This window comes from Dothidotthia symphoricarpi, assembly GCF_010015815.1.
Source record: "Dothidotthia symphoricarpi CBS 119687 unplaced genomic scaffold P153scaffold_7, whole genome shotgun sequence".
NCBI lineage: Eukaryota > Fungi > Ascomycota > Dothideomycetes > Pleosporales > Dothidotthiaceae > Dothidotthia > Dothidotthia symphoricarpi.
In genome coordinates this window covers 782,225-795,584 of record NW_022985014.1, presented here as the reverse complement: position 1 = coordinate 795,584, position 13,360 = coordinate 782,225, and the positions used below count along the sequence as shown (strand labels likewise).

Below are 13,360 nucleotides of genomic sequence, written 5' to 3'. Positions count from 1 at the left end.
ACTAGAATTGTGTCAGTAAAATTGCTTGGAGCTGTCAAGAAGTCTCTTCGTGGGAAGCGGGCGGCATGACCTACACAGTGAGATACACCCCCCTCGTTGGGGTAATTGTGAACATCGGCGTGCTGTAAGTAATCGTTTGGTTCCTCGAGCCCGTAACAGTCGTCGTCTGATTGAGTGTTCTTGTCTCAGAAACAACAGTATCAACCGATGTTCCTACCATCCAAGTAATATACTCCACAATCACGGTCTCCGTGATGATGATGCTAGTCCATGGTTGCTGTGGTTTTCCATCGTTCTTGTCATAGAACCGAGTGATGGGATACGCTTGGATTACGCAGCCTGTGCATGGTTCTATATGCGGCGTTGAAATATTTACGGCGGTAGTCGAGGAAGCATTGACTATCGGAGTGAAAGGGGAGTGGACCAAGGTCGTATGCCCGGCTAGTCGTAAAGTGACTGGAGAGGATTCCAATGAGGATTCTTCTTTGTGACCAGTTGGAGTGATAAGTATGGGAGATGGTGTCTCCTCTATGGAGCTGGTTTCCTGTGATGTGGCGCTGATTGATGCTGCAGGGATTGATGAATTCGTAACTAGTTCTGTTAATCGCAACAACTAACGTTAGTAAACCTCCATCTACATACATCCTGTGAAGTTTTAGTATACAGTATCTGTCATAACTTCTATATACTCACTTCTCTCGATGTGCAATTTGGCATTGGAGCCAGCTGCAAGCCAAAAAAGCGCGTACCTCCACATTGTAGCTCTTCTCTACCAAAAGTCAAGGAGAGGAACAAAGTCTCAAAGACTAGAGCTTGAGAGATAGGAGTGAAAGCTGAGGTCTGGACCCATATGAGTCACAATGCAGATCATTTGAAGAAGCAGTTCACCGGTGGGCTGAGTGAGCACGGGCTGCTAAGTATAACAAATGTGTGTCTTGGTGATCAAATGAGGCACCTAGAATTGGTAGCTTTGTGAAACTGGTCAGCACGTATGAGGTCTGGGCAATGCTACTTGGTCCAAAAGGTGCATGCCCAAAATGGCTGTGCATCCAGCCTGAGTGGAGTAAGATTCACTGTGTTACTTAACAGCACCACCGAAGGTCTTCGCCCACAACAAATTTTATATATACTACTGACAAGCCTTCGATTGCCGCAGCAGTTCGAGGCTCGGTTTTGACGTTGTTTTTTTTGGGTCTTTACTAGATCGGTTTTAACAGGGTTGGAGAGGTGGCATTCACGACGATCATATATAAGCGATCTGTCTCAAGCAATACACTAATTTTACGATTACAACCAAATCATGTCGACACCGGTGAGACAGCAGAGACAATGCCTCTATTGGGAGGAACTTACGTCTGGGGGCCGATTTCGTATTGGTGGCTACAAAGGGCTGACATATTTGATAAGTGTCTGCATCCCAACAGACAAAAAAGAGCACTTTGGTTGGAGGGTAGGAGCAAAGGCTTCTTGGATTAAGACATGGAATTGGTTGGTGATTGCGAAGCAGTGCGGTCATTGGTCCAGAGACCAGCCCTCACGCCAAAACATCATACCATTATATCAGCCCTATTATAGACCTCGTAACCAGCGACAACCTGTCTTCACACCAATCGTGGTTTTGCCAAGTCATGTCGTGCAACTTCTAGCAAGAGTGAGTCCTAGTAGACCGGTATTGTTTATGATTCGACAAAACTTCTCGGGGACTATGCCTCATGGTTTCCACACGACAGACTCTGTGTGACATTACTCTGTCTCATCTACGCAATTTGCTCTGGGCCTAGCGTCTTGTGCCTGCTTCTCGCCTTGTACGAGCACACTTGATCACCTCGACTATCTTTCCAAGCCACCTTCTCTCCTTCCCGCTCGCACTCAGGGGCATCATGGGCTTCGCCGCGCGAGCTGCACAGTCCGAGCCGCCGGCGCCGTACGTTATCCCTCCATCGCAAGAATTCGACGGCAACGATGGAAGTTGGAGCACTTTCAAGATCAGTGTTGGAACGCCAGGCCAAGACTTCCGCGTGCTGCCCTCGACTAAAGGCGGAGTCACATATGTGATAGCACCAGAAGGATGTCTGGCAGATATAGACCCCGTAGACTGTCCTAATAAACGAGGCGTCGGGGTCTTCGACAGTTCGCAGAGTTCTGGGTTCGATGTCGGTATATCGACGACGTGGTCGGCGATAGGACAGTATGAGGTGGATCTAGAGGAAACGCTTAATTACACTGCACAAGGACTCTTTGGTTTCGACAGAGTGTCGCTGGGTTTTGCTGCAGATGGTACCTCCCTCTCTTTGCCTCACCAGGTCGTGGCTGGAATCGCCGATTTGGACTATTTCATGGGTGTCCTCCCCTTGGGACTGCCAGAGGCAAGCTTCTCGAGCCTGAGCCAGTCTGTCGACTCGCTGCTGTATACGCTACGGAATGCCTCGAAGATCCCCAGCTTGTCGTATGCCTACACGGCCGGAGCCAGATACAGATTGAAGCGCGTGTTTGGAAGCCTCATACTGGGAGGATATGATTCGACGCGTTTCCAATCACATGCCGATAGAGTCTCATTCACATTCTCCTCGGACCCGTCGAAGCTGTTGACAGTCGGCGTCCAAAGCATCATGGCAATGAACACTCTGAGAGGAGCATTTTCACTGACTTCAAGCGCGCACATCTCCGTGCTCGACTCGACGATACCTCATCTCTGGTTACCGCGGGCCATCTGCGACCAGTTCGAAGCAGCATTCGGGCTGACATACGACGCCACGACAGACTTCTACCTGGTCAACGACTCGATCCACGACCGGCTCTTAGCGAAGAACCCGACAGTGACGATCAAACTCGCAAACTCCCTCAAACACACAGCAACGCAGTACACCAACATCCAACTTCCGTACGCCGCATTCGACCTCCAAGCCACCTACCCCCACTACCAAAACGCAACAAACTACTTCCCCATCCGCCGCGCTGCAAACACCACGCAATACGCTCTCGGCCGCACCCTCCTCCAAGAAGCCTACCTGATAGTCGACTACGAGCGAGCAAACTTCACCCTCGCACAAGCCATATTCCCCGACCCGCTCCCCGCCGCGAGAATAATCGCGATTACGCCTCCCACACGCTCCGGCTCGAGAAAACCCGGACCCAGCACAGGCACGATAGCCGGCATAGCAATCGGCAGCACCGCCCTCGTAGCCCTCATCCTCGCGCTCACCATCCTGTACTGCAAACGCCGCAACCGAAAACGATATGCCGGCACGCCCGTCGCGGAGCAATACTCCACCCTCCATCTCGCCAGCGAGGTCGCGCATGGCAAAGTACAAGAAATCGGCGGCACGCCGCTGGTCGAACTTGGCGCGCCACAGCATCCGAAGACCGTCTTCAGCGTGACTAACATGCTGCACGAACTACACGCCGCGCCAAATACACCCGTCGCACCGCAATGGCAGGGCGTTGGATTCCCCGTGCGCACATCAGCTCGGTATGAGATGGACGGGACGGGACGAGCCATGCTGTAAGCCAGACTCCGAGGAGTGCCAGGAGGGGGCCTAACCTCGATCCAAAAATGGCAAATGGTTCAGCTGCCGAGCTTCGTCCTTCTTTTGTACCACCTCCATCTCGCCATCTCCGTCTCAGCTCGCCGACGCAGCATGGTCTACGGTACACTGACCCTCCATGTGGATTCTTGGCTTGCGTCTCCATCGCGATGGGTTACTTACTAAAGGTTGTGGGGAAAATTGGAATGAGCATGAGGCTGGTGGATTGGATTGTATCGGATTGGATCGAAGCGAGTCGTGTACTACGCTCGTGTACCGATTTAGTTTTCTGTAGAGTAGTGGATCATGTAACGAGACCGATCACGTACCGAGAGTCGATTGCGCGCAATTCTCAGCCCCTCTCCACTACAGAATTTCAGAAGTGATTAAAAAGTAGAACCTTCTTTACCTGTCTACTAAGAAGAGTTTTTTTATTCTAAATCTCTAAGAATAGTTTTCTTACTGCTTATCTAGCTATCAGAATAGAGGATTAAAGTTCTAAGGGCAATATATTAAAATCTAGAATTTAAGCCTAATTAGAGAGAAAGTGAAAGATTACTCTTAGAAAGAATTCTAATACAAAGATTTAACTCTAATGTAGCCTAATCAGATTGTTAATGCAGCTTTTCGTTGTAAAGTTACAGCGTTGCGAAGTCGAGTCTCGGTACGTGATCGGTCTCGTTACATGATCTACTACTCTAACTATAAAGATGTGCAGAGCGAGCGTGGAAAGCAAGGATAGGTTAGGAAGAGATGCGTAACCCTTTATGTGTTATTTTGGTGCTCTATAGTTCAGGAAGTACATACAGGTCAGTTGATCTGTCATGTATGTTAGACTAGAAACGATAAATTAGGCTTAGCACTTCGAAGTATAAAGCTCTTTCAAAAAACCAACCCGAGTAATCAAACACATCCGGGTATTGGTAATGCTAAAACTAGGAGATCAAATGTGATTAGTCGAACAATCATTAGATTATGTCATGGACAAATTATCGTTCATATTCAAGGAGTGCGAGTTTTAAAGTGTATCAACGAACAGGTTCAGTGCTGTGATTGAGAATTTCCATCTTTCAAAGCGGCAATGAGAACCCCATTCCCAAAGACCAAACAAAGCGAGAGACTCAGCTAAAGACGTATAAATCGGTTTGATATGACCGAGATCTACTCATATTATGCCACGTTCTCCATTCCTTCCTGTAGGTCTCCCTTTACACGACCGGGCCGGCAGCCGAGTGCGCCGACGCGCCCTGACCAGGGCCGATAGACTGCTGCGTAGCCTTCCTGTGAGCCTCCTCCCTCTCCCTCTGCTCGCGCTCCAGTTGCTCCTCGGTCCGCTTGTTACCGCGCGCAATTAGCTTCTCGAGGAGACCGCCCTTCTTTGGCGAGTCGTGCTTGTCTGAGTGGTCGTACTCCTGGAGGTAGGCGACGCGGTCTTTGGGGTCCATGGCGGCGAGCTCTTCGTCGATGGATTCGCGGTTCTCTGTGGAGGGGGCGGGTGGTTAGTTTGGGCTGCTTGGGGGATGTGTGGGGGAGAGGAAAGGGTCCAGTGTAGTTGGAAATCGAGTCTATCGTATATGCGAAGCTCAAGTGTAGCATGTTTACATACCGGCAATGGTGCCTACACCTCCGGTGGTGCCATGCTTGCTGAAGTCGTTGTCAGGCTGAGACGCGCGGCGGCTGCTGCCAATGTGAAGCTTCTCCTTGATCTTGTCCATTGTTGCTGGATTTAACTTTTTGTGTGAATCGGGGGATGTAGGAGTGACGTCTGATTCGCAAAGTCGGAGTAACAAACTTGTAGTGTTGTTGGCGAGGGAGGAGTGGGCGGGGCTGGAAGCTACGAAGAGGGGTGTGTTTACCCGTCGTATGCACTACGTCATGGGCGTGTTAGGTGTCCATTTGCTGGGCAGGCTAAGCACTGCCTGTTCAATCGGCCCAATGGGAAGCCTTGCTGCTCTGCTCTCCAAGTATTTCTCCATCGCATGTGGAGCATCGTGCATCCTGTCCAGATGATTATTCAGAAGAATCGGGGCTGGGCCCCTGGTACAGAGGATCCAAGCCACTCTAGGTAGCACTGTGCCGCCATCCGTTTGGAGATCGACTTTCGATCGTTCTGCCATGCTTCTTGCAAGGTTAGCTAGTGATACTTAGCCTCGGCGTACCAGATCAGTCTGAGTTTTGTGCATGAGACTCCACAGCATCAGCCGTACCATTCCACATCGTATCTAGTAGATGGGCATATACTACAAAAACCGGGTCATACATCGAGTGTCGAGGAGTTTGTCCCTCCTGGTCCGTTTCGCGTAAGCACTATCAAATCTTGCTATGTGTTCATCGTAAAGCTCTGTTCTCCCCCGACTACTTCGAGGACGGTACCTGGAGAGCAAACAATATCAGCTCGTGTGTTCGTAGCAGATGTGATTACTTTGAAGCATCTGCTCTCCGGCACTGGTATACTACAATGTGTTTCCCCTCTAATCCTATTCCAATTCGCCAGGTGTATACAACAGCGTACAACAACAACATCAACAACTCGGTGACCAAGCTGGTCCGGTAGGTTTGCGAGGCCCCAGTTGGTTTTGGATCGTGAAAAGGTTTCCTAGTGCAACAACGGAACCTCATCTACGGCATGGACATGTGTCTGCTTGTCCGTCCGTAGGGTGCAATGTAATCATGAATAGGCATTGTGCCGTCTCCTCATACCGGCAGGCCGTCGTTGTCCACAAGCTCAGACGGTCCGCTGACGGCGCCATACACTCGTATCGGGACCTGCACTTCGAAGCTCTCAGCTGGCAGTCTCTGCGCTGCCGCCAAAACAACACCCCTATCGTCACTCGATATCTCTTCGAGCAAATCGTCCCACAGAGCTTCCTCTCCATCTTCGAAAGTCACACGCGGCGTGATGAATTCAACCCTCAGCTTCCACTCCAAGTTCACACCACTTGTGATGAATTCCGGTGTCGCATTCGGTGGAATGGTAGGCGAGAAAGCAAGTCTTTGCGCAAACAGTGCATTATCGGAAAAGGATGCATGTACTTTTTTAGTGGCGCGGTAGATGGACGCGTTCGATCGTAATGCTATTGCAGGATCCACTTTTTCCGAAGTCTCGAGGGAGACATGGATTGAGTAGCAGGGTATGTGCGAGTCGGTAAAGTCGATCACTGCGGACATGGTCTCCCCTAGTCGGTAAGCGGGCCGAGCCAGCATAATTACCGCCACGCGCCGACCACTACGAGCAATCTCGAACCGATTAGCGCTCTGGTTTGCTGCGCCTGTAAGGTTACTGCGCAGGATAGCTGTGTCGATGGCTTCTTTCATGGTGTGGGGTGCTTCGGCAAACGAGGATCGCCCGGGAACGGTCTCAGTTGGTGATAGCAGGCCCATGCTTGAATTTTGCCGCGGTCGATCAAGGAGATTGTCGACATAGTCGCGAAAATCATCAAATGCGGTGCTGTCTACTTTTACTGTAATGGATCCTTTCTTGCCCATGGTGGGAGTTGTTGCAGCGTCCACGGTTGTTGTGCGGGCTTGGTCGCGCAGTATGATGTACGGTGACATCAGATCATGTCCGAGGATTTCGCCGCGGCCTTTGTATAGGTCAGCATGAGGTTGCCGGTAGGGAAGAGAAAGTCATACTATTCACACTACCAAATACCCGAAATGGGACTTCTACGTGTCTCACTTGTTGATCTTTGGTCGACCCAGCACGCTGGGTACCTATGGTAAGATTGTATGCCACCTTCATAGAACGTCCCTTGTGTGAAGGTGGCAAGCCTCGGGGTATGGTGAAGCTGTATGTATAACTGCGACTTTGACCAGGAGCTAATTTCAGGTCGACAAACAAGATGGACTGTGGCGTGGTGATGAGAGGGACTGTTTTTGAGCTGGCGATGCCCCTCATTTCGCGGATGCTCGAGGGTTCAGAAGAGCCTAACAAGCCACCTAGAGACTCCCCCAGGTTCCCCCACCCCAGAGCCCCAAACAAGCCACTGTCGCGCTTTGTTCTCTCGACCCCAACCACCCCGCCGCCTCCTTGACCCCCTACGACTCCCTTTCTCTTTACTTCTTCAAAAGGCGCCTGGTTGATGAGGGACCCGTCGAGGGTGAAGGACCCCATGATCTGAGCATAGCCCATCATGATGGATTCTGAAGCGTACTGCCGATTCGGTGGTGCCAAAAGGCTGGATCGTCGTTGGTGCACTGCTTTTGGTAGGAGGCGAGCAGACGGGTGGGCTGCGTACTCTGAGACCAGAGTCTCGGTGGAGTTGTTGCTTATGGAGTAGAACTCTCCGCTGCTGCGTGGGGTGCCGTCCATGCTAGAGCCAGATAGTATTCGCGCTACCGGGGAGAGGATTTCAAGGTTGTGGTTGGTTGGCATGCGGCGGGATTCGCCCTGCAGTCGCGGAGAGGGACGTCGCACTGGGGCGACTGGCGTGGGCGGGACTTTGGTGTCGAAGTGGTCGGTTTCGTCCAATGGGGCAGCGTCAGGCGGCGGGGCGGCGGGGAACTTGAAGTTGGAGGAGAAGGAGCCCGACGGCTTTCGTGTTGTGACGGGGAGGGCAGGCGTGCTGGGCGTCGTCGTGATGCCGGACCTTCGTCGTGGGGAGCGCGCAGCAAACGCGGAGTCGGCTGCGGGCTCGTAGATGACGGGCGGCGTGGACAGGCCAGCCGAGAGCGGCGAGGGGTGGGTTGCAGAGCGGTGGCCGGGCGAGGCGGCTATGGGCGCGTCAGTTAGGGGAAGGTGCTAGCGGTGGTGTGCGTACTTGGATGCGAGCTGGGCCTGCCGGGCACGACCTGCAGACTGGCCGACCTGCCATGGCCCCTCGCCGGGCGCCGCGGGGTGGTGCTGGGCGCGGGCTGGCTGGCGTCGGGGGCGGCGTTCGCGCCCAGGGAGATGATGGACAGCGAGCGGCCGGGCCTCTGGCGCGCGCTGCTGCTGCCCAGGGCCTCGCTCGGCGAGATGTACGAGCGGCTGTCGCCCGCGTTGGAGGCGGTGCGCAGCGACAGCGTGGGGCGGTGGCCGCGCAGATGCGACGGCGGGGCCTGCGAGGCAAACGACGAGTTGCGCGACACGGACGGCCTGGTCGACGAGTGCACAGGGGGCAGCTTGCGCTGTCGCTCCCCGCCATGGCCGAAGCCGTTCTGGCGGCGCGTCGGCGAGCTGTCGTGGCCCTCGACGGGCGCCACGTTCTTGAAGGTGATTGTGCATTCTATGTCTTCGCCAGCGAACACGGTCGAGTCCTTCCATTGCACGAATACCCGGATATTCGACGCGGACATGGTCGGGAGGCTGGTCGGCGCGGGCTGCGGGTCAGGGGGCGTCTCATCGGGCAGGTTCGTTCAGCGACATGGCGGCCCCCAGACAGACGGCGAGACGGCGCAGAGAAGGGGTAGCGACTGCAATTGAGCCCGTGGTGACGCGAGAAGAGTGACGGAGTCTTCTGCCATAGTCCGCATCCATGTGCACTAGTGGGAGACTTAGCGCCAAAGCATCGGGTCGTCCCAAGCTCAAGCTCCACTCGACCTCCATCACCACCAAGCTCCTTCGTCACATGTCAATTACCTCATCAATTCATTACGACGAGTATACTGTGTTCAAAGCAACAATGCATACGTCATAGAACAGTGAGGAAATCAATTGTGGCTTGCAGGCTACCTATGGCCGCCTGAACATGATATCGTGAGTATACAGCAGAACACATGGAGAGTACATTTTAGTCGTGAAACCAACACCAGGAAAAGCAATGCGTCACATCTACAACTTCGCGGCACCCGCTGGCGGTCCCACGTTTGTGATCTCGTTGTACAGCAGTCTGTCACTAGTTAGTATCCAATCTATACCACGAGATGGTGCAACTTACGATGTCAGGAACTCGGCGTAGTCCTCACCAGTCACCTGGCTCTCAAAGTACTTGGCTGCTGTCGAAAACTTGTTGCCCTTTGGTGCCTTCTTGGCCAGCGCCTGTGCTTGCTCACCAAGAAGCTTGAGAGAGTAGGCCTTGGTGACCTTCTTGCCTTCAGCCGTGTCAACTTCGTGTCTTGTCCATTGCCAGAGCTGACTCCTGGATACTTCGGCGGTAGCGGCGTCCTCCATGAGGTAGTTGATGGGCACGCAGCCGACACCTCGAATCCAGGCTTCCATGTAGGTGAGACCAATGTCTAGATTTTGGCGAATGCCCTCCTCGGTAACCTTTCCGGGTACGTTCATGTTCAGCAGGTCGTTTGCAGTGATGTGGACATCCTCACGGCGGATATGCATTTGGTTGGGGCTGGGCATGTGCGTGTTGAAGACATCGGAAGCAATGGCAGCGAGCGCTGGGTGAGCAACCCAGGTGCCGTCGTGGCCAGCACGTACCTCGCGCAGCTTATCGGCGCGAACCTTGGCCATGGCAGCGTCGTTTGCGGCTTTGTCGGTCTTGATGGGGATTTGAGCAGCCATCCCTCCCATAGCATGAACGCCTCGCTTGTGGCAAGTCTTGACGAGCAGCTTGACGTATGCATCCATGAAAGGTACAGTCATAGTGACGGAGTCTCGGTTGGGGAGGACAAAGTTGGGGTTCTGGCGGAAGCGCTTGATGACGCTGAAGATGTAGTCCCAGCGACCGCAGTTGAGGCCGGAAGAGTGATCCCGTAGCTCGTAGATGATCTAGAATTTGTTAGCATATTTGAGACTTCCCCAAAGGTTGTGCCTCTCATACCTCATCCATCTCGAAAGCAGCTGTGATGGTCTCGATCAGAACTGTGCCTCGAATGGTGCCTCGTCGCATGCCGATGTAATCCTGAGACAAATTGAAGACGTCGTTCCACAGCCTCGCCTCAAGATGCGATTCCATCTTAGGCAGGTAGAAATATGGACCAGATCCGCTCTTGACGAGCTCGTGTGCATTGTTGAAAAAGTAGAGACCAAAGTCGAACAGTCCACCGGCAATGGGCTCGCCATCAACAGTGAAATGCTTCTCCTCGAGGTGCCAACCTCGAGCACGGGCAATGAGAGTGGGGAGTGTACGGTCAGTGCGGAGCTTGTACTCTTTCTCGCCCTGCTTGAAGTCGACCTGCTTGCGAATCGCATCATAGAGGTTGAGTTGACCGTTAATCATGTTGTCCCATGTTGGTGCAGTCGAATCTTTCAGATATCAGTCTTACAATACTTTGAATACTTCACAAACTGAATACTTACCCTCAAAGTCGGCCATATATGTCCAGACATCCGAGTTCAAGGCGTTGACAACCATCTTGCGGTCCGTTGGGCCAGTGATCTCTACTCGCCTGTCCACAAGGCCAGGAGCTGGTGGTGCGCCCCTCCATGCATCGTTCTCACGAATGTGCTTGGTTTCTGGAAGGAAATCGAGCAGGTTTCCCTTGTCGAGCTCAGCTTGGCGAACTACACGTCGCTGGAGGAGAGCTTTCCGGCGCTCATTGAATGTGCGATGTAGGATGGTAAGGAAGACAGCAGCATCCTTGCTGAGGATATGACGGTTCTTGTCGTTCAGGTCGCCGAGAATGTTGACCTCGCGCAGGATAGTTTCAGGCTTAGCTGCCATTGTGATTGATTTAGCTGTACTTGAGTACTTGTCTTAGTTCAAGGTAGGAAGGATGAGGAATGCAATGCTGAATTTGTGCGGAGTAAGGGTTGGGAGGCCAATGAGTATTATCTACATCAGAGACGTCACTCATATCGAGTCCGGACCGAGGATCTTTTATCATCAGTGACGATTTACGCTCGGCCGGATGATGTGAATGGTGAACCCTAGGCCAGCTCCGGGCGAAAGGTGCAGCTCAGAGAGCTTCAAGCTTGTGATGAGGCCAAAGCGTCCAGTCAAATGCGGGGATTAGCCCCACCCAATGGAACAACAACCTTGAAGAAACAACCATCTGCCGTCGCCGGCAACAACAGCATGAGTTGGGAGTGTTATCTCGATTATCACACACGTAAAAGATATCCCCGGTATGAGTCTAGAGCTGTGGATATCGAGGGCTGTCGACGGCCGAGACCGGCAACTGACGGAAGTCGTGATGCTGGTGTTCGAATTCTTCCGAGGCTTGACGGCCATTGCCGATCTGCAGCTACAAAACACATAGCTTCAATGCGCCTTCGTCCGGGCGCAGAACCATACCGACTCTCTTAGCCTTTACTGAATGTTGCTGCATCGTTGCATCTTTACACAATGCTGGTTGTCACGACAGACCTCGGCATCGACTGTGACGTCTTCTGTAAGAGTGACAATAGGGCTTGTTCCATACCTAAAAGGTCTCGGGAACCTGTTCGATATCAATGAGCCTTGGTGGCGAGTGATCTGGTGTGGTCCTGGGACTCTGATGACTCTTCATTTGAACGTTTCGACAACTCTCTACAGATCGAAAGAGCATAGAATGTCTGGCACGAGTAGATGCCGAGCGGATCGCCTGAATGACCAAAGCACATGCTTCACGGGGACAGAATAAGTTCGATATTGATCAGTGTTAGATATGGACACGATCGAATCGCCACGACTCTGGTCACTAGTACGGGTAAGACGGTGCAAGGGACTCCCGACCTCTTGTGAGATGCTGTTAATGAACGTGTGTATTTTCATATATATCATAAACTAATCGTTGAGTAGAAATCATCTTGGACTTCAAGCCTCCCTCACCTATCGCTACATGACGTGCCAAGCACTGAGCTCCATCGACTCCCCAAGCATCATGCTCATCTTATCCAACATCTCAAACCATGGTCGGCGTAATCAACTGTGGTTTACTCTCCGCCTTCAGCCCCCAACCGCACACCCCACTTCCACCGCAAGTTCCGCCCATGTTTACACCGACCTTGAAAAGTGTCTGTCCCCTAATCGTCGCCCTGAACTGCTGGCCATACACAACCAAGTTCAGCATGTGCGTGAACTGCAGTTTGAAATTCGATGGTGAGAACTGGCCATCGTCGCCCTCAAGAACGTGCATATACCAGTAGCCGGTGGCATATGAGGATGACTTGCAAGGCCATGCACGACCCACAGGACTGTCGATGAACCATTCGGCCTTGCAGTCAAAACCCTGGCTGCCACTCGGAACGATGACTGGCGTGCCGTTGTAGGATGAGTTTCCGAGGTTGTACTGATTCGGGTCGGTGATGACTGCTGTGATTGTGGCCCACGGATAGTTTCCTAGATGTCGTTAACGTGGTGCAAGCTCGCCGCTTGAGCTACTTACCTGGACGGCCTGATGGAACGTTTACGCCGACAGTGGTGACTTGCCAGTCCTCAAGGGCGGCTTGGCGAGCTTTGATGGGCGATGCCGTCGCAGAGGACATTAATGCCACGATGGCGATCAGAAGCGAGGAAGAAAATTGCATCGTGAAGACTAATCGTCTGGAGTATTGATATAAGAGCGATAACAAGGTGTGAAGCTGGTGTAGTGCCAGTTGATGTGAGGTTGAGTCTTGTCAAGTGTTATGAGAGAGTGTATCGGTTTCCACGGTGCTCTCTTTATAAACTTGAGAGATCGTAGTTCAGAGTATTCTAAAATCCGCGGTTAAGCCTTGTACGGTACGATGTGGGCCCTCGTTCCACACGTAGAAAAGACGATTGGCCAAATGTCAACCACATTCATGCATCCTGGTATAAATACAGAAGTTCTGTCAGCACAAAGTATGCATGACAATACTACCCGTGGTCTTCTAAGCAGACGTACGACCAGCAATATAATGCTACCGAAGGTCTGGCTATGAACCACCATCAGGCCACCAGGCCCACCATGATTGAAACAAAGCATCCGGACTCGTATGCTACTGTCGAACCGACACATAAAGACATGGAGGTAGAAGGTATGGAACGCACGGCATGCGCCCAGTCCGCTAGACTTAT

At 52.5% G+C, this 13,360-nt stretch overlaps 7 protein-coding genes across 7 annotated transcripts; 2 read left to right on the top strand and 5 right to left on the bottom strand.

Annotated features, from left to right (window-relative positions):
* Positions 1-74: 74 nt before the first annotated feature.
* P153DRAFT_313179 (uncharacterized protein) lies at positions 75-785 on the bottom strand (the record flags this gene model as incomplete). The annotated part of the gene is made up of 2 exons (XM_033664870.1): positions 693-785; positions 75-591 (listed from the first exon to the last, which is right to left on the bottom strand). Coding segments are annotated over exons 1-2 (540 nt in total), but the record flags the coding sequence as incomplete, so codon positions are not given.
* Positions 786-1,731: 946 nt separating this feature from the next.
* On the top strand, positions 1,732-3,939 carry P153DRAFT_395380 (acid protease). The gene has a single exon (XM_033671398.1). The coding sequence runs from the start codon at positions 1,881-1,883 to the stop codon at positions 3,504-3,506; it is 1,626 nt and encodes a 541-aa protein (XP_033525372.1). The 5' UTR covers positions 1,732-1,880; the 3' UTR covers positions 3,507-3,939.
* A 611-nt stretch (positions 3,940-4,550) lies between these two features.
* P153DRAFT_365606 (uncharacterized protein) lies at positions 4,551-5,326 on the bottom strand. The gene is made up of 2 exons (XM_033667857.1): positions 5,131-5,326; positions 4,551-5,004 (listed from the first exon to the last, which is right to left on the bottom strand). Exons 1-2 carry the CDS (start codon positions 5,237-5,239, stop codon positions 4,733-4,735), a joined length of 381 nt encoding a protein of 126 aa, XP_033525371.1. The 5' UTR covers positions 5,240-5,326; the 3' UTR covers positions 4,551-4,732.
* An 892-nt stretch (positions 5,327-6,218) lies between these two features.
* Positions 6,219-8,801, bottom strand: P153DRAFT_374796 (Rgp1-domain-containing protein; the record flags this gene model as incomplete). The annotated part of the gene is made up of 3 exons (XM_033669539.1): positions 6,219-7,108; positions 7,158-8,237; positions 8,285-8,801. The coding sequence occupies 3 exons, from the start codon at positions 8,799-8,801 to the stop codon at positions 6,219-6,221; spliced, it is 2,487 nt and encodes an 828-aa protein (XP_033525370.1).
* A 383-nt stretch (positions 8,802-9,184) lies between these two features.
* Positions 9,185-11,418, bottom strand: P153DRAFT_313170 (malate synthase). Its single transcript, XM_033664869.1, has 4 exons — positions 10,699-11,418; positions 10,220-10,644; positions 9,383-10,167; positions 9,185-9,334 (listed from the first exon to the last, which is right to left on the bottom strand). The coding sequence occupies exons 1-4, from the start codon at positions 11,060-11,062 to the stop codon at positions 9,277-9,279; spliced, it is 1,632 nt and encodes a 543-aa protein (XP_033525369.1). The 5' UTR covers positions 11,063-11,418; the 3' UTR covers positions 9,185-9,276.
* A 30-nt stretch (positions 11,419-11,448) lies between these two features.
* Positions 11,449-12,143, top strand: P153DRAFT_208276 (uncharacterized protein). The gene is made up of 2 exons (XM_033662546.1): positions 11,449-12,029; positions 12,122-12,143. Exon 1 carries the CDS (start codon positions 11,658-11,660, stop codon positions 11,961-11,963), a length of 306 nt encoding a protein of 101 aa, XP_033525368.1. The 5' UTR covers positions 11,449-11,657; the 3' UTR covers positions 11,964-12,029; positions 12,122-12,143.
* Positions 12,144-12,224: 81 nt separating this feature from the next.
* On the bottom strand, positions 12,225-12,849 carry P153DRAFT_287827 (uncharacterized protein; the record flags this gene model as incomplete). Its single annotated transcript, XM_033663565.1, has 2 exons — positions 12,225-12,661; positions 12,708-12,849. The coding sequence occupies 2 exons, from the start codon at positions 12,847-12,849 to the stop codon at positions 12,225-12,227; spliced, it is 579 nt and encodes a 192-aa protein (XP_033525367.1).
* Between the last annotated feature and the right edge of the window lie 511 nt (positions 12,850-13,360).